We start from the raw sequence: 23,385 nt of genomic DNA on the forward strand, positions 1-23,385 counted from the left end.
TGCTATATCATAGCACATTTGCGCTGACCGTCTACGCTGGTCAACGTCGCGCTCTCTCTCTCTCTCTCTTCCCGCCGAACAAAGTACATACAGACAGAGTTACGGATATAAGTGTTCTGGCCAGCCCGACAGGGATCAACCCTTCCCGCTTGCTCGCGCGCCGTGGGACTCTCGGACACAACGGCCATCGTCAGAGGCCGCTGGTCCTCACAATTCTCAGATCTTAGCCATCTAGCTAGTCCCTATTGGGACCCCGACGAAACAATGGCACCCAAGACGCCCCGTCTCAAGATTCTATCAGGTTTGTCATCCCACCCCATGCCCTTGCTCACAGCACGCCCCCCTCTTGGCTCAGCACCCAATATGCCCACCCTTGCTCTTCGCCCGTCCCAAACTTTTTAGTGTCCCGTCTCCAAGTTACTATTCTTTTCTTTCCCAAGCCTCGCTTGGCCAAAACAATTCCTTCCATTGATTCCAACTTCTTGTCCCTCTTTTTCTTCTTTCTCTTGTGCTTTTCGTTTCTTTTCTGGCATTCCCGCAGCGTCTCACGATCCGAAACCTTGGTCACAGACGGAGCGGCTGTCGAATACAGCGCCCTCTGTCCCGCCATTCGTCATGAGTGGTCACCAGCTAATGCGCATCTGCTCAGTTGGGGGCAATCCCGTCTCGGCTTTCTTGTCGTGGAGGCTCCAGGCCACCAATGCCTGCGACGTCACGCTGGTGTGGAAGTCGGGCTTCGAGCACGTCGCCCAGTACGGCATCTCGTTCAAGTACGTCGGCGCCACGGGCGGCCCTGCATCTACCCGTCTTGTCATATCCTAATGATCGAATTGCAGGTCCACCACGTTTGGCAATGAGCGTTTTAAGCCTCGGCACGGTAAGTGAATGACATTGGCTCCCCCCGTCCCTCTTCCCATGGATGAGGCTTGCTCACACTCTCTCCCCTTGTTCATAGTTGTCCGAAACCCAGAAGATGCCGCAGGAAATCGAGATGGTCCGTTCGATTACGTCATCCTCTGCGTGAAGGCTCTTCCCGATGTTTACGACCTCGCGGCCGTCATTGAATCTGTTGTTACTCCTCAGCATACCTGCATCCTTCTCAACACCACGCACTCGCTCGGAATCGAAGCCGCAATCGAAGAACGCTTCCCGACCAATGTCGTTCTGTCCCTCGTCTGTGGGGCTGAGCTTACGCAGCTCGGGCAGAGCGAGTTTGAGCACAAGGGCTCAACTGACGTCTGGATCGGCCCTGCCAATCCCAATGCCAGTATCCCACAGTCCATACAGGAGGACATGGCGCAGGCCATCTCCCTGACGCTTGGCACCGGCCAGGTCAACAGCCGAGTATCCCCCAACATCCGGCAACAGCAATACGAAAGAGTCATTGGGTACGTATCAGATTTCTCCTTGCGGCGGCTTAGGGGTAGTTGATATGTTAACTAACAAGAGAAATGCCCACTACAGTCCGATTGCATTTCATCCCATTAGCGTAATATTCGAAACATCCAATCATGCGGCGCTTCTGGAGAAAATGGGAGTAAAGGATATGGTCTCCGAGGTCATTGACGAGTTACTGCGCGTCGCCGAGGCCAATGGCTGCAAGTTCGCTCCAAACTTCAAGCAGTCGATCATGGACGAAATGACAAGACCAAATCAACCCGAGAGCATCATGTGGCAGGACTTTGTCGCAAGGCGGCCAATGGAAGTTGAGACTTACCTCGGCTCTCCGGTCAAACTCGCTCGCGATGCCAAAGTCCACGTGCCCCGGATCGAGACTCTCTATGCCATTCTTCACAATTTAAACATCGTCAACCGCAACCGGCCGAAACAAGGTGATGCAGTGCCTCCCGGCAACGGCCCCCCTGGCTCGCCAAACAACGCATCACCGTTCCCTCCTCGAGGCCCATCCCAGGCCGGCTTCCGCCCCATGATACCCAATGGCAACGGAATGCCACCCCGCCAGCCGCGACCCAGGACGTCGTCCAACTTCAGCAACGCGGGGGGGATGCGCAGGCCGCCACCCATGGCCAACGGCGGGCCCAATGGATACGGGAGGCCGCCACCGCAGATGAACGGTGGAGGTTCCCGCGCAGCGTCTCGGCGTGGCTCCATGGACGGCAATGACCTGGAAGAGTTTTCTCACCTCGTCTTGTACGATGACATTCCAGAGGGACAAGAGGAGTCGTTTGGGACCGAGAACTCGGACATTGGCCTCAGAGAGCGAGAGTTGCAACTGAGACAGCGCGAGCTGGCCTTGAAAGAGCAGGAGATGAGGATGAGGCGTGGCCCGCCCCCTCAAGCAGCCGTGCCTCCCTCTCGCCGCGGGCCGCCACCATCCAGGGGCGGGTTTGACGATGACGACGACGACGACGATTACTTTGACCCGGCCATGGCCACCAACGTGCCCGTGATAGACCCCGACAATTTCGACATGATGAGCGTCACCTCGAGGAAAAATCGCAAGGTGGCCGGGCCGCCTGCGTCCCAGATGCGGCGCAACCCCGAAGGAGATGCGCTGCCGTCCAAGAGCAGCAGGTTTCGCCCCTTTGGCCGCAATCGGTCCAGCCAAATGAGCCAGATCAGCCAAATGCCTACTGTCAATGACAATATCCTCGATGACCCGTTGCTGAGCTTCACTTCGAACCGCTACGGGGCTGTGGATCGCGGTGCCATGAGTGCGGGTTCCCGTGCCAACTCTCTGACAGCCGCTCGCTTGGACGACATGCAATTCGGCCCCGGGGGAGGCGGAGGTGGAGGACCCAGCATGACCATGACCGGTGGCTATCCTCGACGAACTAGTCACTCCCCAGGAAACCAGTACAGCCCGTCGATGCGAGGTGGAAATGGTAGGCCTTCGCCACCAAACGGTTTCGGGCCTGCAAACGGCCAGCCATCTCCGCCCAACGGCGTTCGACAGCCCGTTCCCCGTTATCCCCCGGGGCAGGGCACTGCGGTCGCGCCCCAGCAAGTTGAACAGCAGGTCGGGGTGAGCCCTCTCAATCCCCCCAAAACTAGAGATGCTCGTAGTCTGACCGGCAGTGCGAGTGCTAGCGCGGACAGTGGTGAGAACGGCTCCGAACGATCTGCATATGGCAGCCAAGGTAGTCTTCAACAACCACTGCAATAGGGGCAATTGAAGCCTTGAATCACCCTGATCACAGAAATCGCCGTCTGCATCCTCCTCGTCAACGTCACTTCAATCCGCATACCAAACGTTCATCAATTCTTTACCTCTTTCCCTTACCTCTATCCTTCGCTCCGGAACCTCTATACGCGGCGTTCGACAAGGAACGACGCTCTTGAGATCAATCGGCTCAGGCCTTCAAGAAGCAATCACCAACGGGCTGCTTGGTGTACCGCCTTCCCTCGCCTGTACGGCAACCCTTTGGTTCCAAGCGGCAAAACATACCTACCAACAACGTGGTGGAAACATCACGGATCAACGGCTTGGAAGACTTTGGACTATTGAACGATCGGCACTGGCTCTATATCCGATTGAACCGGGCTATCATGTCTCGTATATACATGTGGAACGAAATGAAACCGAAACCATTCAATCATCATATCGCACAAATCGCTCACGTCTCCCCCCAGTGGATCGACCTTGAGAAATACATCGACGCTGTTCAGCTCCTCTCTAGAAGAACATCTGGGGGCGATCATGGCGCATTGTGACGAGCCTGGAGTACATTGCGCCTCTTTCCTTTATTGTCTAATTTCCATGTTTTCTTTAAACAGCTCGAGCCTGAATTTTGGAAAGGCTTTGCAGAAAAGCGGTTGAGCTACGACGGCACTCTTATTTCCTTTCCGTACTTCATTGAAACTCCTATGGCATCTTTAGATTTTTTTCGGTGGTGGACTTCCTCTCCCCCCTCCTCCTCATCCGTTTTTTTTTTTTTTTTCTTCTTTTGCTCACATCTGTTCTCGTCTTTGATATTCTTCTTTCCTTTTTCTCCTTGCTCAATTCTTCTTTAGCAACACGCCAGTATCTTTTCTTGGTCAATGTTGGGGGTTCAATCGGCTATGGTCTGCCCGGAAGAGTGCAATCTCGATAGGATTGTGTAATTGGGGTATCGCTAGGAGATGGCGATGACCATGTCATATCACGTCATACACCATCAGGCAGTGAGCAATTGCTGGACTTTGACAGTATTTGAGCGGCAGCAAAAAGAACAGCGACATATTGAATGGCGGCAGGATGCTTGAATAATCGAGAGTTGAACACGCAATAAAAAGATATAGAATGGCAGGGCAAACAGCGTTTAACGACGGCAAGATGGGAAAATACACGGGCGGCATTGTTCACAAGGTAGTCCGAATATAATATGGCATGTTGATTCTGACGTCAAGGCCTTTACTTTCTTTCCAATTTTCTTCTTACTACTACCTAGTCTTCTCTATTGTATTCTAGCTTCCGCTTTGCGACGTGAGAAGCGCAACAAGATGAATGGTTGCATATGGGATGGATTCGGCGGTCAGACTTCGTCGTTTCAAAAGACAATCATTCAGTGGCGGAGTGAGATCTTAGGTATATCGTGCCTCCGAGCAGAATTGAGACAATAACTGCATATGTCAGCTTGAGGGCATGGTCACGACGCTCACAATGCTGTTGCAGGAAGAAGTCGTGAGGCTTGGTCCTCAAGTGATCACGTGAGTTGGCGTAAGAGGGGCGGCGCCTTGAGGTCAACAACTCGCATCCGTCTCGCCAGTTACGCGTTGAGGCAAGCAGCTTTCAGCACACAGATCTCCCTTCTTTTATTTTCCCACCGGGTCACAGTACCCTTGTTGACCGACTCTTTGTTTTGTTTCGAAGAGAGCAGGCAGTTGTTTTCTAAACACCCTGAGTGAACGATGGCGTCCCGGAACGTTGGGGGATCGCAGGGGCTTGGGAGGCAGAGCATGATGACGAGCGGGAGTGCGATGAAGTCGAGACAGTTGGTGAGTTGAGACTGAGTTGCATCATTTCAACCATCCCCTTTCGGTTGCTTTCTTTTTGAGTCTGCTCTTCTCCTTCTAGCAATTTGCTGTTTATAATGAACACACATTGCAGTCGTTGTTCACAATCATTGTCATATTAACCAACCTCCCTCTCTTTGGGTAGACGCACCTTCACTCTCAGCTGGCCCAATTATCAGCCAATCTAGCAGACACAGAAAATTTGTTGCGAATGACGAGCGTACAAGCGGAAGCGATGAGAGGACTGGGCAGCTGGCACGGCGGCTTGTGAGTGTTTGTGCATAGTGACATTGGGCTGTGAATGGATGCTGACTAGCGGTTGATGATTGCAGGTTTATGGCTGCGAGTAAAGTGCTTGGGGAGGAGAGCGTGAAGGAGGCTGGGAAGTGACAATGATGCGTTGAGAGATGGGCTGTTGGTGGATTATGCTTGGGCGGAGTTTATGGTAATGGGTTTACGGTATGATCTGAATGAGTAAATGTGGGAATTCTTTTGGCTTTTCTTTATACAACTATGCAGCCGGCTCAGCTCTCATGAAGATGCTGAGCGAGCAGTCAGAACTATCCAGATGCACACCAGGATGTGCGAGTCTCCTAGTACAAGTGTAACTCAGGGGTGAAAGGCGTAGTGAAGGCCTTTGTATAATGAAGCCGTTTCCGCGTCCGTCAATGACGCCGGTTTCCCAAAAAAGAGATCTCTGATGCAGTTTCTGTGGCTTTCTCACCTAGCTTGGAGTAGAATCTGAGTCAAACAGCAAGACGCTGGAAGGACCTGACGGGAAATCCAAGTTCACAGCATCCCCCGGCGTAGAGAATGGAAGTTCAGATGCCAGGTGTGACCTCTGTCAACCTCTGTCGTCCAAACACACGAGCCTTGACCCCCTTGTGCAACGCGCGGCAGCCTCTGAGAGGATGCATTGGGCATCATCAACGCTGAGACGGTGCGTACTGGCCTTGGATGCATGATTCAGCTGATCTTTTCGCAGCTTGCGTAGTGCTTAGAGAGACTCTCAACAGCACGGATATGATGAGGCATATGTCCATCGCCCTGCCATCTCATCGTGTAGGCAGCTCGAGCGCGGGCGCAGGCGCGGGCAAAGTGACCCCGTCTTGCTCCATCTTCGAAGTCTCAGCAGTCCGAAAGGGCTTCCGCTTCTGCCTCGGGGCGCTGACGGGATACCGCTTCACGTTGCCGCACGTGTCACAGCGGATAACGAGCACATCGGCCCACGGTTTCCTTCCGCCTTTACTCGGATTCTCCACGGAAGAGTGGCACGTCTTGCCTTCAATCAGCACGGCGTCGCAGTATTTGCAGATGGTCTGCTTGATCGAGGGGCTCTGCCGGATCTGGGCCTTGAGAGATACCGATCTCATGTCGGACACGACCTGGTGAGACAGGTTGATCGTTGCCTTGTGCTCTTTGCTGCATTGGTCTTGGCCATTTCCCCTGCCAGAAGGCGTCTCACTTTTCGACAGGGATGGAGCATTGTCGCCATGTTGTTGCTTGGTATCCTCTGGGCTCGCCTCTGCCTGGTTGCCCAGTTCAGCTCGCTGGGCGCAATTGGCTAGGTACACGGCTGCCTGGTAAAGATAGGAAGCCCGAGTGTATATGTGCCTGTTTTGAACGCCAGGATTGCCCTTTGCCTTGGCCATGATCTCTTCTTCGTTTTCTGTTCCTTGGGGAAAATTTGAGAATATACAGCGCTACAAGGCCCCCAAGGTATCAGATCATAGGAAATTGAAATGCAAGGAACGGTAAAGAGTTTATAAAGATGAGCCGTAGTATTACTGGCTCAAGGGAGTATATCTCTGTCGAAAATCAAGTGCCCTGAGTGATCTTTCGCCTGGCCCCAGCCGTACAGTGCGTGCTTTGAAGTGCGACGTCTTGTCCGCACATGGCTTACCTCATGTACGATCTCGGTCGCGCTTTCTCTCGAATGCTCAGCACGTGACGCCGCCGGCTGTGCGCGCACGGACCACGGCTTACTCAGGCGCGCCTTCGCCTTTGTCCTTCTCCCTCCCTCCGCCCTCTTCGACAGCCTCATTCTTTCCTCATCCAACATCCACCGCATCGGCCCATCGTCTTCGATACGTGGCATTGCATCCCAATTCCCGTCCGTCCTGTCCTTCCTCTGTTCCCGGCATCGTCTCCGCCTGGTAATTGAGGTTCTTCCTCCGTCCTGCCGTCTCTCATCTTCGTCCTCTTTCTTCGCCTTTATTCCTCCCTTCTGACGCGCTGAACCTGCTAGCGCCTCTCATTCAGAAGAGCCTCTTTGTCCCGACAGCTTCTCCGCGGCTTTTCCCCCGTCAACACCACAACCTCCAGCCATGTCTCACGAGGAAGATCTCATCGACTACTCCGACGAGGAGATTGGCGCCAACGAGACCGCCGCCGCCTCCAACGGCAAGAAGGGAGAGACCACTGCCGCCACCAATGTCGACAAGAAGGGCAGCTACGTGGGCATCCACTCCACGGGATTCCGCGACTTCTTGCTGAAGCCCGAGCTTCTGCGCGCTATCGGCGACTGCGGTTTCGAGCATCCTTCGGAGGGTCAGTCCTGAATTCTAACACCGTCCCAAGCCATCTACACAATCATAAAAATTGCTTCCTTTTCCCTTGAAAGCAAGCGTCCGTCCATCTCGCAAGCAAGACAAAGAAAGAGTCCGAGAAAGAAAAAAAGCAGGAGAAGAAGAGGGAACAAGAAGGGGAAGCACAAATCGACTCGAAACAACAGTTGGCCCCTACAGCCGACTGTCATGGCCATCATCGCTGGATGCATGGTCGTCTTCTATGGCATGGCAAAGACTCTCCAATGGCTGAAAACCTCTTGAGGCTTCCGCGAAAAAAGCAAGCCCACGTCGCCACTCGCAAAGAACCCTCGAGTTCTACCGATATGAGCTACGCGGACAAGTTGTCAGACTGTCCTCTGTAAACACTCGTCGAACAGTGGGTGCAAGAAAGGCTTTGGAGATAGTCAAGCCACGCTGGGGAGGAGAGGAGAAACAAGGAAGACTTCATGCACCCCTGTGCCTCTCGGGCATTGTGCGGACGATCACCGACTGGGATCACAATGGCTTCAAGATCCCTTACCGTTCTGGCTTGAGGGGCCTGTCGATCCCAGTTCTGATTTGCGGTTTCTTGCATGTTGAGAGATCATGCTCATGCTGCGACGATGGACGGACCTTGACGCACATCACCCATCGTTCGTTGCTACTTGGTTACAAATCAAAGTCTAACACCTCGCGCTCGACAGTCCAGCAAACCTGCATCCCCCAAGCCCTTCTGGGCGGAGACATTATCTGCCAGGCCAAGTCTGGTCTGGGAAAGACTGCCGTCTTTGTCCTGGCCACGCTTCAGCAGGTCGAGCCCGTCAATGGCGAGGTCTCCGTTGTCGTCATGTGCCACACTCGTGAGCTGGCCTACCAGATTCGAGACGAGTACAACCGATTCAGCAAGTACATGCCCGACATCAAGACGGGCGTCTTCTATGGTGGCACCCCCATCAAGAACGACGTTGAGACTCTCAAGAACAAGGACACTTGCCCTCACATCATTGTCGGCACTCCTGGCCGCCTCAAGGCCCTCGTCCGTGACAAGGCCCTCCGTCTTGGAAGCGTTCGCATCTTCGTCCTTGACGAGTGCGACAAGATGCTCGACCAGCCTGGTGAGTGCAACATGCCATCATACGGCCGAGGCGGCTCCCTTGTCCTAACACGGCAACAGACATGCGTACCGACGTGCAGGATGTGTTCCGCGCTACCCCTCAGCAGAAGCAGGTCATGATGTTCTCGGCCACCCTGTCCGACGCCATCAAGCCCATCTGCCGCAAGTTCATGCAGAACCCCACGGAGCACTACGTCGATGAAGACACCAAGCTCACTCTGCACGGCCTGCAGCAGTACTACATCAAGCTTGAGGAGCGCGAGAAGAACAGGAAGCTGAACGAGCTTCTCGACGATCTCCAGTTCAACCAGGTCATCATCTTCGTCAAGAGCACCGTTCGCGCTACCGAGCTGGACAAGCTCCTCCGCGAGTGCAACTTCCCCTCCATCGCCGTCCACTCTGGAGTCAGCCAGGAGGAGCGGTAAGTCGATATCACGGTCTCCAGGGGTCGAATCGGGGCGCCGATCGCTAACAATGCAACAAACAGTATTCGCCGCTACAAGGAGTTCAAGGAGTTCAAGAAGCGCATCTGCGTTGCCACTGACGTGTTCGGTCGTGGTATCGATATCGAGCGTATCAACTTGGCCATCAACTACGACTTGCCCGGCGACGCCAACTCCTACCTCCACCGTGTCGGCCGTGCTGGTCGATTCGGTACCAAGGGCCTGGCCATTTCCTTTGTGAGCACCGAGCAGGACCAGGAGGTCCTTAAGGAGATTGAGAAGCGATTCGAAGTCGCTCTTCCGTAAGCAGCCCGCCCCCCCGACTGTCCTTTTCAAGAGTCCAGTCTGGATAAGGATCGCAGCAAGCTAACAAGAAGTGATTGTGCAGCGAGTTCCCCAAGGAGGGTGTTGATGCCAGCACTTACATGGCGTCTTAGAGGACGGCCCTCGACGTGACTCCAATGCCTCGTGTATGTGCTAGAATTGTGCGTGTCAAGGCTTGACAGGAGCATGTGGGAGAAGAGGTCTTTGGCCTTTGCCGTCGGATTGAGAAAAACTTGGGGGAGTAGCCGAGCTTGCTTATACTATTACGTAGCTTATTTTATCGGGAGCACAAGGGAATGGTAGGCTGAAACGCCGTGGTTCACAAGGTCAATGAAATGAATGGATTTGCACAACGTTTGGATTTGCACGTCAAACAATGCGTGACCCATTCCATCCAGCACAGGACTGACTATTGTTGTTCAAGTACATATCTCGAGATGCGTTGATACATTGTGTATCAAATGCCGGGGTCAGCGCTGAGGCTCGGAGGGTACCGGAGGGGACACAAGGCCGTCAAGATTTTCCGTTATTTATTGGGAACTATTGCCGCAATGTTCCTGTTTGTTGTCCATGGAGTCACACTCTTGGTTCAGCTCACACGATGGCTTGTCGGCTTCTCAGCTTCTCGGATGTCATCCGGTCACATGGCAGGGCGGCTGCCTACGATAGCGGCGCATAGATGGAGCGAGGCGTGATTCGGCGCCACAATCTTCGCCACCCCTGGGCAGCCTCCGAACTTGGCCGCTTTGGAACGAACGAGTCGATCTGGCTGCTGTGCTGTGCTGCTTCTTTGCGATTTGGGTTGAACCAAATGAGGCACTCACTTGTTGTAACGACACAAACTCTTGGTCCCGAAAGGCAGCAAGCCATCAGTCATATGCCACCTTGGAGCTCGGCATCAATGAGTCGACGTACTCGTCTTGTCGTCGTATATGGACCTTTGGCCTGTGCCATCAGATGCTGGTGGAGACGTTTGACGCCCCTGCAGCCCCTGCCTGTTCCTTGGGCAGTAATAAGGTACTACTCTCGATTATACAGTTCAATCTGAGTCTTCGTCTCGCTGTCCTTGGCCACTCCTTGCCTACCCTAGATATTGTAGGCAGAAAAGAGCAACGGGCCAAGAGGAGAGCTCAATTGTATCAAGACGCTCGACGTGACCAGTTGTCATTACCTCCATATCTTGCTCGCCCCCCCGTGTCACATGAGCCGTGTTGATGTCAACATGCGGTCAGGTTCAGTACACGTATACGTGGTTTCCTGCCATTGCGCGCCTGGATAGATAGCTCATGCGAGGCACTCTGAACTGGCGAACCTGCCTGAAAACACACATTTGGCCGCGTTTGGGCACGGAAATTGCTGTTGACCGTCCGAAGCAGACCAATGGGACAGCAAGGATAGGCGATCGAGAGATGTCCAACATTTGTAATACTGGCAGCTTCCGATATGTGCTGTTGCCAGCAAAGTCACCGACACATCTTTGATGCCTTACCGAGGCTCCACTGGATGACTTGGCTCGTCTCTTCACATCATATCAGCACTATTCAGATACATACCCCTTCTCCACGACCCCGTAGAATGAGACTGGCACTGTCAAGCACGCATTGACGCAGCTCGGATTCTGCATCGTCATCGGGATCCCAGGACGCAGAACAAACGGCCGCACCATCGCCAAAGGGTATCGCTTGATTCCGACTTCGGGGCGGTGATGCACCCGTCGACGAACGAGGCTATAGCTGAAGGTGCCCAAATCAATACGATGATATGCTAGCTGACTCATGCATGATTGCCCGTATGAGTCTCCACGAATGTGCCGTTTGGGCGTCACTAGATTGCCAGCCTTTTCGAGATATTGGGCTGCGACCGACTCTCGAGCAGTTTCGCCCGTCTCGGAAGAGCCTGGCGCCTTCGGTATCAATGAGCGAGTATTGCGACTGGCATCTTCATGCGCACGCTGGTGAGAAAGGCATGGAATAGCGTGATTCGCGCCAGCAAGCTCTCCTTTCACCGCCAATCATGAGCGACTGACGAATGTCTTCCAAGCAGGCAGTCCATAACCCTGTCTCAGCCATGATCGCGGGGACAAGTGGGCAGAACTGTAAGGCAGAGTGAAAGAGTACGAATGAAAGTTGCCAAACGCCAGGTTCTCGAAATGTGGGGCTGCTCACTCGAGGGTTGTTGCCGCTTGCTTTCTGTCGCAACTAGAGCGATAAAACAGGCCTACATGTGAGCAATGGTCTGCTAGGAGCAAAAGGAAGGCTTGATGCCAATGTTGGATACTGTTACATTCTTTGTACTTCGTGCTGTCAATTCTGTCCCGAGTGGTGGTGCCCTGTGCCGAGTGGATGAGATCACGGACAACCAGGCCCAAGAAATGTGCTCTCGTGGCTCAAGAAGGGGCGATACCGTCTGTCCTTTGGTTCGTTGCTTCGTCTGGCCAGAGGGTGTAGCATGAGAGATCTAGAGTCGCATCGTCTAGAGTCGCATCGTTGTCGTGGCAGCTTCACGCTTTGCCTTGAGCTGCGGACATACATACATCCTCGTAAGGTTCCCTCCTCTCGCCTCCCCTCTTCGCCTCCACCCCCATCGTCTGGCCGTCCCCTCACGCCCTCCTGCAGGCGCATGCAGTGGAAAATGGATATGGAGGTACTACTACATACAACCAGTACATAGTAGCATAAACAAGTAGAGATTGTGGGGGAGACCCGCACGACATGACAACTGTGGAAATTATGATGGTCGCGCCATGTCGCATGCAAACCGCGTACCTGTTCCGTCACAGCCGTTGTTTGCTTGGACCACCAAGGTGCACGGCTTGCAGGCTGACAACGAATAGGATCGATACCAGATCAAGGGCGATGTCTCTCGCTTGGACTTGTTGAGATGACCCCTCATGTTTGGTGGCTGGACTGCATCGTAGCTCGCCGGCCATCATTCTCAATGACTGCAAGGTTGGAGTGGCCTCGCTGATGATACCTGCTTCACGCCAAAGCCACAGTAAACACAGCAGTGTCTCGCAACCGGTATATTCCCTAAGCTATCCCGTTGGCTGCTTTGTTTTCGTGGAACAGCTTCGAGACAAAATTTGCCAAGAGAATACGACATGCAGACTGGCTCCAAGGCTGGACTGGAAGCCGCTGTTTAACGGGTTGGTCGGGCACAACCGAAGGAGGCTTGGTCCTTCTCACAGCTGCAATGTGAGATAAGCTCTGGCGAGGTGTTGGCGTGGAGGAGACGGCGACGTTGGGCAACGTGAATAGAGGATTGGTGCAGCGCACTATGAGCCGTATCAGCCATATCTCGCGCGAAAATTCGAGCCTCTAGTTCGCAATGCGCAAGAGGAATAGATACTCAACCCGTTGCGGGCGATATCGAGGCGAAGTCGTCCGCCTCGTCCGGTGCTTGCTCATGACTTGGGGGCGGGAATGTTGGGACGCGCGAAATGTGTTTGCTCGTGGCATCTTTGATACTTCCCGTCGTATGCAATACTTGATGCCACTCCCCATGAACATCAGACGCGGAGGCCAGGGGAGGGAGGTTTGGACTGATCAGCCACGCAAGCTCGGGCGAAGCTGCATCGAGATCACCCTTATGGTGCAACATGAAGCTGCAGGTGTGAAACTGGGTGGAGGATGCGTATACGCAACATAGGTGCATGAGAGGAGACCAAAGGACACAGGGAGGCAAAGGGGGGAAGAAGAAGGAAGGGTAGCAGCGATTCTTGTGCTTCTGACCCGCCTGGAATGGCGCCCATCTCCCATCTCTCGTGTCTTTCTTTCCTTTTCCTTTACTGTGCGGTGTGAACCTGCAGTCAGGCGACAACGCCTAAGACGACGCGGTGCCAACGACGTTTTCCGGAGACTGATGATCCTATAGGCCTCGAAGCAAGTAAGGGATGGTGTTTCTCAGATCGTGCGGCACCCGGCCTAATAGCAGGCAGGCCTACATAACTCAACCGGTCGGAAAAGTGCTGACCACGCTGCCTTGCCTCATCGCCTCTTCTTCTAAAGACGGCGTGGTTGAAGATAGAAAGTCAGTCCCGCGGCATTTCGTGCATGAGGTAGTATTGCTGGGAAACACACTTCCTGTGCATCCCGTTGCGTGACCAGACAAGACTAATTCGTCACACGCCCTTGGCCGCGATAGAATGGGAGGGCGAAAAGATATAGGAGCTGCATGCTTCAGGTTGGCACGCGTTCGAGGTGGTTTGAATGGCCCATTTCAGGAGTCGGACGAGTTGACACAAGAGTACTTCATCCATCAAATAGGCAGGGGAGATGCATGCACGCAGCCTCCGACAACCGTCATGCAATCGCATCCCGTCGGAATATGTTAAGGCCGTCAAAGGAGGAGTACTGTACCAAGTTCGCTGCGCCCATTTGGTCGTCTTTGTCGTCGTCGTCTTTGACTAGAGTACATAGCTGATGAGGATCGCCTCCCCATCACCAACGAAGCACGACAAGCCGTCCGGATGCGCCTCTCGCAGACGCACTCACAGTTAGAGCACCGTGTGCTTGATGGAGGGCACGGACTTTGAGAAACCCATGAAAGGGCTGAGTGAGGTTCGCTAGGATAGAGTCGTGCTAGTAGCACGCCTCTCCGCGGCGGAAAGCAGCCCAGTGTGCCCTGTGCCCACTGCTGGAACGGCCATTGCAAATCAGCCTCTCATTCACTGGCTTCGAGAAACAGATGGCGGAAAGGTGGTGGTGTGCAAGTACCTACCTAGTAGCTGGCAGTGCAGTACCGGCCTGTACTCGTAGCACGTAGCACGTAGCACTTGCACATTGCCTCGGGGTTGATCTTGGTCAGCCCAGCGGGAATGTGTTCGTTGACAGCGCCTGAGCGTCCCAGCCGTCTTGCAGGGGCGGCAAAAGTGACACCCATGAACTTCCGAGGTATGTAGTAAACGAGAGATCAAGGCCAGATGCTGTTGGTACAAACTTGTCATCCACCGCTGCTCTGTAATCCTTACCCGAGAACAGGCAGCACCGCGGGCAACTCATGATCGTGACAGCCTGAGACCTTTCCTGCTCCTCCCGGTATGGTGTGACTGAGAAAGCGGACGAGACAAGCCCTTAGCAAGCGTCCCTGCTAGCACATAGTGTAATACTTTGGAGTATTGTATAGGCAAATACAATGCATACGCACCAGCAGACGAGGTTCTGGGATAACCGTCGAAGCCTTGAGCCGATCGCTTGACAGTGGCCAGACCGCCTTTGCCCAACGATCACGCTCATAATCACTCGAACACCTGATCCCTTCCCCCTGGTCGGCGAGGTGGACGGTGCTGTCTGGTTTCGGTGGAGGCCTTGCGGAACAAGACGACGAAAAAATTGGAGCGGCCGGAGAGGACGGAGCAGTATTTGTACGAAGTGCTTGTTCCTTGCTATAATTGCTTCGAGATCCACGGTCAGATCAGGCACCCGCCGACATCAACACCCGCCGAACGGAGCAAGACTCTTGCTCCAGATGTCAGTTCGACTACTGTCCTCAGTATTTCCAAGGCCTGCGCGCCTGAAAGGGGTGAGGTACCTAAGGCGTGGTTGCAGCCTGAAGGACGAAATACCTGATACATCTCAAAGCAGCATGGAAGCTCGTGTCTCACGAGTTACTGCCGCTAGCCCTTGTCCGAACAAGCCGCTGCGCCTTCGTCCAAATTGGACATGAAATGTTTCTGCTGTCGTTTCCCCATGTGATCACGGCATGTTCTTTGTGCGAAGCAACAGAGCCAGACATCATAATACTGCACGACAGTCCGGTCGGGTATGGCAGACTCTCTGCAGCAAGATGCGAAAGAGGCATAAGAACGGCCCATCTCAAGGCCCGGCCTTTCCGTCAGGCGAGATACGGTATACGGCGTTGCGTATCACGTTCTCAAGGAGAGCTGCCTAGGTATTGTCGCAAGTGCTTCGTAACTTGGATCCCTCGTCCACGCCTCGAGCTGTTAACGGATTGCCGGGTGTGCACTCTGTTCCTTGTACTTCGTGCCTCGTCCAGATCGAAAAGATCTTACACCGAGCTCGATGATTTGAAGCCAGTTGTTTTCGTCAACTCACACTGACTTCGTATTGCTTCCGCAAACATTAGCCGAACGCGTAGAGACGACGAAGAGGATATGGGCAGCAAATCGTACCCAAAAGGTAAGCCACAAGGAACCGCTGCAGTGACTCAGCAATCTCGCCTCCCCTCCGCCACCATCATTAGTGGCAGTATCATGCCCTGCATGCCCTTGTAACAGAACTCGAAGGAAGAGGACCTGGACAGTCGTCGTGCCATAGTAGAAGAAACGCGGCACGAAGGAGCGAGCTGAGGCCCGGGAGGGAAAATAGTTGGAATCTCGCCTGTCTTGTGTTTGCTTTTTCTTAGGTATTGTCTCAGCCGCGCAGCACTTGTCAAGAGCAATTTCACAAGCACGTTTCCCGTATTACAAGCAAAGAGGAAAGAAGCACTGCAAAGTCGGCATGTCGGTACTAGGTAGGTGGTACCTACCTACCTACTTATCCACCTGTCAAAGGAGCCGGATTACGAGGGATAATGGGAAATAGCGAATGCTCGCTGCCTGCCGCCCATTGCCCCAATGCCTCACAACTTGACCAGTATCTGAGGTAGGTACCAGGTCCGTGCGTCGCCTTGGTTACAAGTACATACCTTTTGAGCACTGGCAGGAGCAACGAGAACAGTCATTCAGTTGGTAGGAGCACAGCAAAATGCCACAGACGACGGCATCGGACGACCTAGGTAGGTAGGTATGTAAAAAGGTGGTTTGACGGCAGCCAGCAGGGAAACAACAGCAAGTAAGCAAGCAAGCAAGCAAGCAATATGATGGAAGCAAGCAGCAATACCAACTGGCAGAGTCAAGAGCACGGCAGCCTGGCACGGAACCAGAAGCAACCTTGAAGCTGCGACCAGGGATAAGCGGCCGAAAGGCCCTGATGCACTAGGCCTGGCAATGAGGCCACCAAGCCACCAAAAGGTTGCGCTCTGCTCTGTGCACACGCAGTGCAAGTGATGACTGGATACCTACCTACATCTTCTATGAGTACCTACTCCGGTCTCCGAACTGGCACCCTTTCCATTGCGATTTTTCCGATCATGTCCTCGCATATACATATAGGAGGATTATGACAGTTCAGATTCCTTCTCGTGAGGCACCGACGATCCAAAGCACTTCTGTACGTCAGTTTGCTGCATGTACGGGTGCGAGATAAGGCGCAAAGTCCTCAAAACGTGTCAAGGCAGGAACGTCGGCTGCACCGACGAAGTACCTGTACTCGTACTCGTACGAAATGCACAAGTTGCAGTGCCTCTGCGGAAGCTGTGGGGAGCCAGCATGAAGGCGGAATCTGCGCCAGCAACCAGGTGTGCTGGCTGGGCCACTGGAGCGTCCGCGCCTGCCAGCCATTCGCCAGCCGCAGGAGGGGAGAGGGGGGCGGGGCACCTTCTGGAGCCGTTCTGGCCCAATCAGCGCGTGCCAGGCCGCAGGTTGAAGAAGCAAGCGGCGACGAGCCAGCCAACTCGATGGCTGTTGCCAATCCGCGCAGCGCCTTCTCAATAATTTCGAGCGCAGCTTCCACCTCCTCACCTCCCAGCTGTCAAGTTTGTACCCGCTACGGAGGACGCCGCCGTGGCACGGCGTGTGTTGCGGTACAGCGTACCTTACCTATGCGCAGCAGGCGCCCCGGCGCCTGAGGAGATATACATGTACTGCCGGTGTGGTGCTAGGCTTGAACTTTCTCTGGTATTACTTAGTGCCGGAGCAGGTTAGACCGCGACGAGAAAATCCAGGTGCATCATCGCATGCACCCCCCCTTGCGCGTCTCCAAAGTCCCAAAGGGCCAAAGTCCCAAAATCCCGTCGCATGTATGTACCCTCGTACCCCGGCTCTCCTGTGCTCCCGCACTTGGTGACTCTGCGTCCCGCTCGCATTTCCTGACTGGCTGGCGGCGCTTCAGTCCGACTCTGGCCTCTGCCGGCCATTCAAAAATATGCCACGACCCCCATGGCCATGATCGCTTCTGCTCCTCTTCCCCCATCGAACGTCGCCATGGAGTTCGCTATCGCCCTGTATTAACCTCGCCAGCGACTCTCGAAGTCTGCTCTGGTGCCTCTCTACTCTACGGCGCACTTCATCGTTTTCTTTACCTGTCTAATACTGGGAATCTCTTCGTTTCTATTTCCTTTCCGCCCCGTCACGTCTCATCTCGTCTTTGTCCCTTTACTTTGGCCGTTTCCTATTGCGCTTCCTTTGCCTGCCTGTGCTGTCTTTCTGGTATCACATCACTCTGGACAACGGCGCAACCATATACACACCGGCCGGCCCCATCGCATCTTCCAGGCCTCTTTTTTCTGCAAACCCCCTAGCCAACACAAGTCATCAACCCTCACGGTCCTGCTGACCCGGTCAAGAGAAGACACGAAAGAAGAAGATCCCGAAACGAGGATAGCCGTGCATTGCTGCCTGTGCTACTCCTTTGACCGCTCCCTCGCCGGCTCCTGGCCCTTTCCTGTGTCCTTGTGTGTTTTTCCAAATCAACTCGAATTCCCCTTTCTCTCCCTTTGTTATTTTTTTTTTTTTTTTGGTGGGCGAATCGACTCACCCGGCCTCGCCACTCACCTACGCTGCTCATCAGTTGACGGAGCGCTGTGGCCCCGGCTCTCCAGGCGCTGTCTCACTCACTGTCACTGCCTAGCCTGAGCTGCTCGGGCGCTGTCCTCCGAAATCGCCAGTTGGCGGCCACCTGCCCAGTCAGTCGCCACCGCAGCGCGAAAGAGTCACACACCCAACCCGACACTGCTGTATCCACTCCCTGCCAGGCGTCAAGGTCGCTATTCCTCTCCCGCCACGCCACCAGGCTGTCACCTCGAGTCGCCGCCTTGCTTCAGCCCCCTAGCCTTCAGGCCACGCTGTGAAGAGTCACAATCTCACTCGTCGCCGTGATAAATACAAAGCACGCTGCCTGCCGGTGACCTGCAGTCTCACAGCTCTCAGCTCCTCAGCCCGTACCTGCATATTCCGTCTCGATGATCCCTGGTCCCGACTCGACCCTCGCAGCATCCCTGTAGCCGCCGTCGCGTCGACAAGACCGAAAGCCCGTCCTCCCTCACAGCCACAGCATCATCGTCATCGGCCCTGGGCCCCGAGCAACTACTCAACCGACTTCAACCGGCCTCCGACTTTTGCGCCCGATGATAGACTTGCTCTAAAGAGTCTCATCAAACCCTCCCAACACCCAGCCCGCCAGAGCATTGGTTTCGCGATGCCTCTTGCAACCTACAAACTTACCTCTCCAGTCGCCGTCTCAGCTTCGTCCACCGGTCTGCTCGTTCGTGAAAAGTCGGCTCGCATTCTTGTCTAAAGAAGGCCTTCCTCTTTTCGTCTCGGACACGCTTCTACCGGCAGTGCATTCGCATTATTGAATGCTATTGCTGTAGAGGCAAGCAATCACGACTCGGTACATCCTCGAAACTGTCACAATCCTTCCGGTTGACTTAGCCTTGACGGCGACTGGAAACACGCACGCTGGCTTGATAACATTCAAGTCCGCTTTATACCCCAGCTCAACGACTCTACTACATACGCGTCCATAAACCTACGACTCTCAAACTGCATATTCTTCCCCATCTACATACAGATTACTCAAAATGACGTCTGCGACGACTATTTCGCCCGCCTATAACCCCTTGGGTCAATACGCCCCCTACAGCTCGTCCATAGCCTCCTCCGCCTCCGCCTCCTCCTCCTCCATATGGTCGGGGTTTGACTCTGCCTCCCAGACCTCGGACGATGCTTCTCTCTCTACCTCGTCCGAGAGCGACTCATGCCACTCATACTTCGCTTCTCGAGGCTTGTCGACGTCCAGCTCGACTGAGCACGAAGCCCTCGGCCGTCGACCTGACGTTCTGAGCAGACAGCGCCAACTTCCACAGGTTGCGCCTGTTCCTGTCGTTCCCTCGGAGTTGCGCCAAAATCCCCGACGCACCGCTGCAGCTGCCGGTGGTGCGGGATGCCCCCCGCCTCTACTCTCGCGGCAACCCGACCGCAAAGTCAACTTCGTCGATAGCCTTGTTGGTACGTGCTTCTCTAACACTGACACAGCCCGCGCTTTCGAGAATCCCTTACTTAGCCTTTACTTCCGCAGACTCGTCCACTCAGATCGTGGAAGCCATATGGCCCCTGTCTTCTGCCCCGTGCCGCCCGGAACCCGGCACCCGGACCGTGCTGCCTCTGCGCACCTTCATCCAGGAGACGCTTCGGCGCTCGCGCACCAGCTACTCGACCCTGCAGGTGGCGCTGTACTACCTCATCCTTATCAAGCCCCACGTCCCCAAGCGTGGCTTTGTCGCTGAGCAGTACGAGGACCGCTACGCCGACCGGGCCCTTCAGTGCGGCCGGCGCATGTTCCTCGCGGCCCTGATTCTCGCGTCCAAGTACCTTCAGGACCGCAACTACTCCGCGCGAGCCTGGAGCAAGATTTCTGGCCTCAATGTACATGAGATCAACCAGAACGAGGTTGCATTCCTGCTTGCTGTCAACTGGAAGTTGCACATCACGGATGACGTCTTCCAGAGGTGGACCGAGATCGTGCTCAAGCACACTCCGCCGCCACCACCGCCCTCCCCTGGCGCCCTCTCCCAAACCATTACCCAGCAGACGCTGGAGTGGAAGCAGGTTATCCTGCGTTTGGACCCGGATTTGACCAACATCGAGGGGCTTATCCCTGCCCTTCGCGTGCCTGCCAGATCCAGTGATCTCTGCGCACTCTCGCCTCGCAGCATCCTCAACCTTCCCACGGAGCAGCAGCAGAAGCACGCATGTGTTCCTGTTCCGGCTCCGGTCACGGTTGAGGAAGCTGGCCGTGGCTCCAAGCTTTCCGCAAAGTTCCTGCCTGCCGCCGTGCCCTTGCAGCCGACCCCGACATTGGCTCATTCGACCACTCCTGGCAGAATGGCACCCGCATTGGGCCCTCTCCCGACGCCCCGCCTGACACCGCAATCCAGTGGAATCTGTACTCCTGCAGTGAGTGCCGCATCCCACATGCTCGGAAAAGGCAACGCAATGTGCCTGGCCGTGGCTCAGGCCGGCAGCCTCAGCACTATCCAACATATGGAGCGCTTTCCCGCGACCTCGTCGACACCCCCACAGCACTACTGTCCCGCTCGCCGGTCTTCGCTTGCCAATTCAATCTCGACCGTGTCCTCTCCCGACTCAATGGTCTCGGATCATTCGCACACCTCTCGCTCGTCCTCCATTTCGTCTGCATCATCTTTCGCTAGCGCGACCCTCAACGGCTCGTTGATGGCTCAGTCGCGATCCCGATCGATGAAAGCGATGAATGAGAGATCGAGTCTGAGGACGACTATTCAGCCCGTTTCGGAGAGCTACGAAGAGTATCGTTTCACGTCATCCCCCGAATCGTATACCGGCCCGGTTGCGAAACTCGGGAGTCTTTCCGTGGAAACTACCTTGGCAAGACAGCAGCGCGAATTGGAGGGTATGTCACGGGACGCCGCATCCGATGCCGCACGCGCTCTCCAGCATTTGCACAGCCAGAGCATCCGCAGCGCCGAGTTCACGCCCCCAGCGCTTATTGCGCCCAAGACTAGCCTCAAGCGTAGCAGGACCGCGTCTGTCGACCAGCCTCTGCAGGAACATGTTCGCGAGATTCTTCATTACGCACCTCAAGGCGCTAGAAGTGCCCCCTGGCCGATTACTCGCTCGCGGCGACTTGATGGGTCAGAATCATACTTTCAGGTGCCTGTTCTCCCCAGCCCGGAGGACACGAGAAAGCGGCTCTGTTGCTCTGCCGAAGCGGCCAGTGGCTATCAAGCGGCGACGAGCAATCACGCATACGGCCACCGGGAGCCAAGCTTTTGGGGCATCCTTAATTGATTTTCTTACGAGGCGTTTGGTACATTGTCAAGCTTCATCCAGGAAATGTTTTCACCAAACAATCTAATGCTGTTCTTCATCACGGATCCGGTCTGGGCCGTTATCACCGATCCTGTCATTCGTTACTCCCTCTTTAGCTTCGCTTTTTTTGCCCTTTTTCCCTTCCCTTTGTCAGAAGAATTTACGGTTCACATGGATGGCGCTCAAGGGGGAGGCCAGGGGCGTCTCGTTGACGGAGCTTGTGTTATCGCGCACCTCGGGCAGAGGGTACGTTTATGCAAACATCATACACCACCGGACATGGTATCCAAGGCAACAGCTTCGCCTTGGAAAAAAAGTGCGTTTAATCTTTTCAACTGTTTCTACATCCAGAGACAAGGGAAGTTATATATATGGATGGCTACAACGATGGTGACGAAAGATATCCTGTACAGTGTGGAAAGCAATTTGGAGGTTTTTACTCAGCGGTGGGAGAGGAGGTCTGGAGGCCGTTTTGTGTGTTCGCTGTACGATTAGAAGTCTTGATTTTGTTTGCGCCCTTGCCTTGTCTTCTATCTTTTCTTTTGCTCTACCTTTTACCAGGCCAACGAAGCCTCATCCGCTTGGATACCCTCTCTGTCCGTAGAGAGGATGGAGGTGAGCGGATGAGGGATAATCAGACACGATGACGAGCATTTGTTGGCTTTCCTTTATCTTGTGCGTGATTCCCGAAGTGACCAAAACACAACTCCCGACCAGGCATTCAAGGATCGGGGGCAGCTACAGGTTGCCCAGCAAGTCTGCTTGAGCATGGGCAGCTCAAAGCCGTCATGGAGACCTCGATCATATGCGGACTTAAACAAATGACTTCTACTAACGAATCCGGAGAGTGCTAGGCATGCTTCCCTTTGCCGATCTTCTCCTAGGTACAACGTGATGCCGGCACGCAGCACCTTACCTCTGCTGACGTGTGAGACTTCAGCCTTGAAGAGGACGAGTACGAGGCAGAGGAGAAGAGGGGGAAAATAAAGCCACACGCAAAGCCTATGCAGCTCTAGCCTGCCCCCTTGCTGGTACGAGCACATGGAGATGTCTGAGAGCCGCGATGGGTGTCCTGGCTTGCGTGTGTGAAACCGGCCTATTACCGAGTGAGTCATGAAAATGGTCTCGGAGCACGGGGCCCTTAGAAAATCCACTCGTTTCCAACGTCCTGAGGTCGAGAGCTTGCCTAGTTGGGTAAGCGGTGGCGACTGATGGAGGGTTGCTCATTGCTTTTTGGTCGCTGCTCGATGTTCGTTTCCATTTAGGTACACTGTGGCTTTTGCAGTACCGGCTTGTATCAAACATCGGATCTGAGCTATGTGCTCCAAAGGCTAATATTATGATGAGCATAAACTTACGCCAGGATAGAAATCGGGATCCTACGTGAAGGGAAGCATCTTTGCTTGTGCCCGAATTCGACCCCGGAGCGAAGAGATGCTCTTAACCACGGTGGAGTCTCCCGGCCCTGGTCAATTGGGCCATTGTGAGTCCTTCGCCGGAGAGCCGGACGGTGGATAATGACTTCGCGTCCTCGTTCACGGCGACAGGCAAGGTAGTATGGGCAAGCCCGGTCACTCTGGGAGAACAGCGTGAATGAGACGAGTAGCTGCTGCCTTCGCTTTAGGATCCATGTCGCGAATCGCGTGCGGGTGCGGGTGAACCAGGATCTGTTGCACTTCCGATGTTCCTGTCCAAGATGACGGCAAATAGACTGGTACACATGTCTAGCTGCAGCTGTTCTCGAAGTCCTACGTGTTGCTGCGCCAATGGCCTTCCGGCCATCGACCCATCATCGACTGCCTCCCTGGTTGGTTTCCCGATGGGTCAGATATGTGTTAGTAGTCTTATGATCGAAGCTGAAGCAAGGGGTACATGAGGAACAAATCGGGATGATTGATAGCCATTCTTCCATGTACTACTGGGGAGAAACAAGATATCCTCTCTTTCTTCGCTGCCTATAAGCTATGCGAGTGTATATCGTAAACCACAGGTTGATAGAAACACGCACTGCAGATGCACACATGTAAAGGAAAGTGAAAGGGGGGTTATGAGACAAAAGCAAGGAAACAGATGCGAGACAGTAGCTGAAGT

General features: G+C 54.5%; 5 protein-coding genes across 5 annotated transcripts; 4 read left to right on the top strand and 1 right to left on the bottom strand.

Annotated features, from left to right (window-relative positions):
- Nucleotides 1–615: 615 nt before the first annotated feature.
- On the top strand, nucleotides 616–3,127 carry TRIREDRAFT_55597 (uncharacterized protein; the record flags this gene model as incomplete). Its single annotated transcript, XM_006962014.1, has 4 exons — nucleotides 616–770; nucleotides 837–877; nucleotides 956–1,388; nucleotides 1,465–3,127. 4 exons carry the CDS (start codon nucleotides 616–618, stop codon nucleotides 3,125–3,127), a joined length of 2,292 nt encoding a protein of 763 aa, XP_006962076.1.
- Nucleotides 3,128–4,851: 1,724 nt separating this feature from the next.
- TRIREDRAFT_55876 (uncharacterized protein) lies at nucleotides 4,852–5,227 on the top strand (the record flags this gene model as incomplete). Its single annotated transcript, XM_006962015.1, has 2 exons — nucleotides 4,852–4,938; nucleotides 5,102–5,227. The coding sequence occupies 2 exons, from the start codon at nucleotides 4,852–4,854 to the stop codon at nucleotides 5,225–5,227; spliced, it is 213 nt and encodes a 70-aa protein (XP_006962077.1).
- A 784-nt stretch (nucleotides 5,228–6,011) lies between these two features.
- Nucleotides 6,012–6,608, bottom strand: TRIREDRAFT_55349 (uncharacterized protein; the record flags this gene model as incomplete). Its single annotated transcript, XM_006962225.1, has 2 exons — nucleotides 6,012–6,373; nucleotides 6,422–6,608. 2 exons carry the CDS (start codon nucleotides 6,606–6,608, stop codon nucleotides 6,012–6,014), a joined length of 549 nt encoding a protein of 182 aa, XP_006962287.1.
- Nucleotides 6,609–7,052: 444 nt separating this feature from the next.
- On the top strand, nucleotides 7,053–9,752 carry TRIREDRAFT_21425 (uncharacterized protein). The gene is made up of 6 exons (XM_006961906.1): nucleotides 7,053–7,506; nucleotides 7,580–7,584; nucleotides 8,215–8,620; nucleotides 8,680–9,040; nucleotides 9,107–9,364; nucleotides 9,451–9,752. The coding sequence occupies exons 1-6, from the start codon at nucleotides 7,284–7,286 to the stop codon at nucleotides 9,497–9,499; spliced, it is 1,302 nt and encodes a 433-aa protein (XP_006961968.1). The 5' UTR covers nucleotides 7,053–7,283; the 3' UTR covers nucleotides 9,500–9,752.
- A 9,273-nt stretch (nucleotides 9,753–19,025) lies between these two features.
- TRIREDRAFT_21426 (uncharacterized protein) lies at nucleotides 19,026–21,880 on the top strand (the record flags this gene model as incomplete). The annotated part of the gene is made up of 3 exons (XM_006961907.1): nucleotides 19,026–19,452; nucleotides 19,523–20,261; nucleotides 20,328–21,880. 3 exons carry the CDS (start codon nucleotides 19,026–19,028, stop codon nucleotides 21,271–21,273), a joined length of 2,112 nt encoding a protein of 703 aa, XP_006961969.1. The 3' UTR covers nucleotides 21,274–21,880.
- Nucleotides 21,881–23,385: the final 1,505 nt, after the last annotated feature.

The sequence above is a fragment of the Trichoderma reesei genome (genome assembly GCF_000167675.1).
Source record: "Trichoderma reesei QM6a unplaced genomic scaffold TRIREscaffold_2, whole genome shotgun sequence".
NCBI classification, from domain to species: Eukaryota; Fungi; Ascomycota; class Sordariomycetes; order Hypocreales; family Hypocreaceae; genus Trichoderma; species Trichoderma reesei.

Coding starts and splice junctions, on each gene's coding strand:
- TRIREDRAFT_21425 (XM_006961906.1), top strand. CDS start 7,284: ATGTCTCACGAGGAAGATCTCATCGACTACTCCGACGAGGAGATTGGC. Junction 9,041..9,106: donor GGAGTCAGCCAGGAGGAGCG/GTAAGTCGATAT, acceptor TGCAACAAACAG/TATTCGCCGCTACAAGGAGT. Junction 9,365..9,450: donor CGATTCGAAGTCGCTCTTCC/GTAAGCAGCCCG, acceptor GTGATTGTGCAG/CGAGTTCCCCAAGGAGGGTG.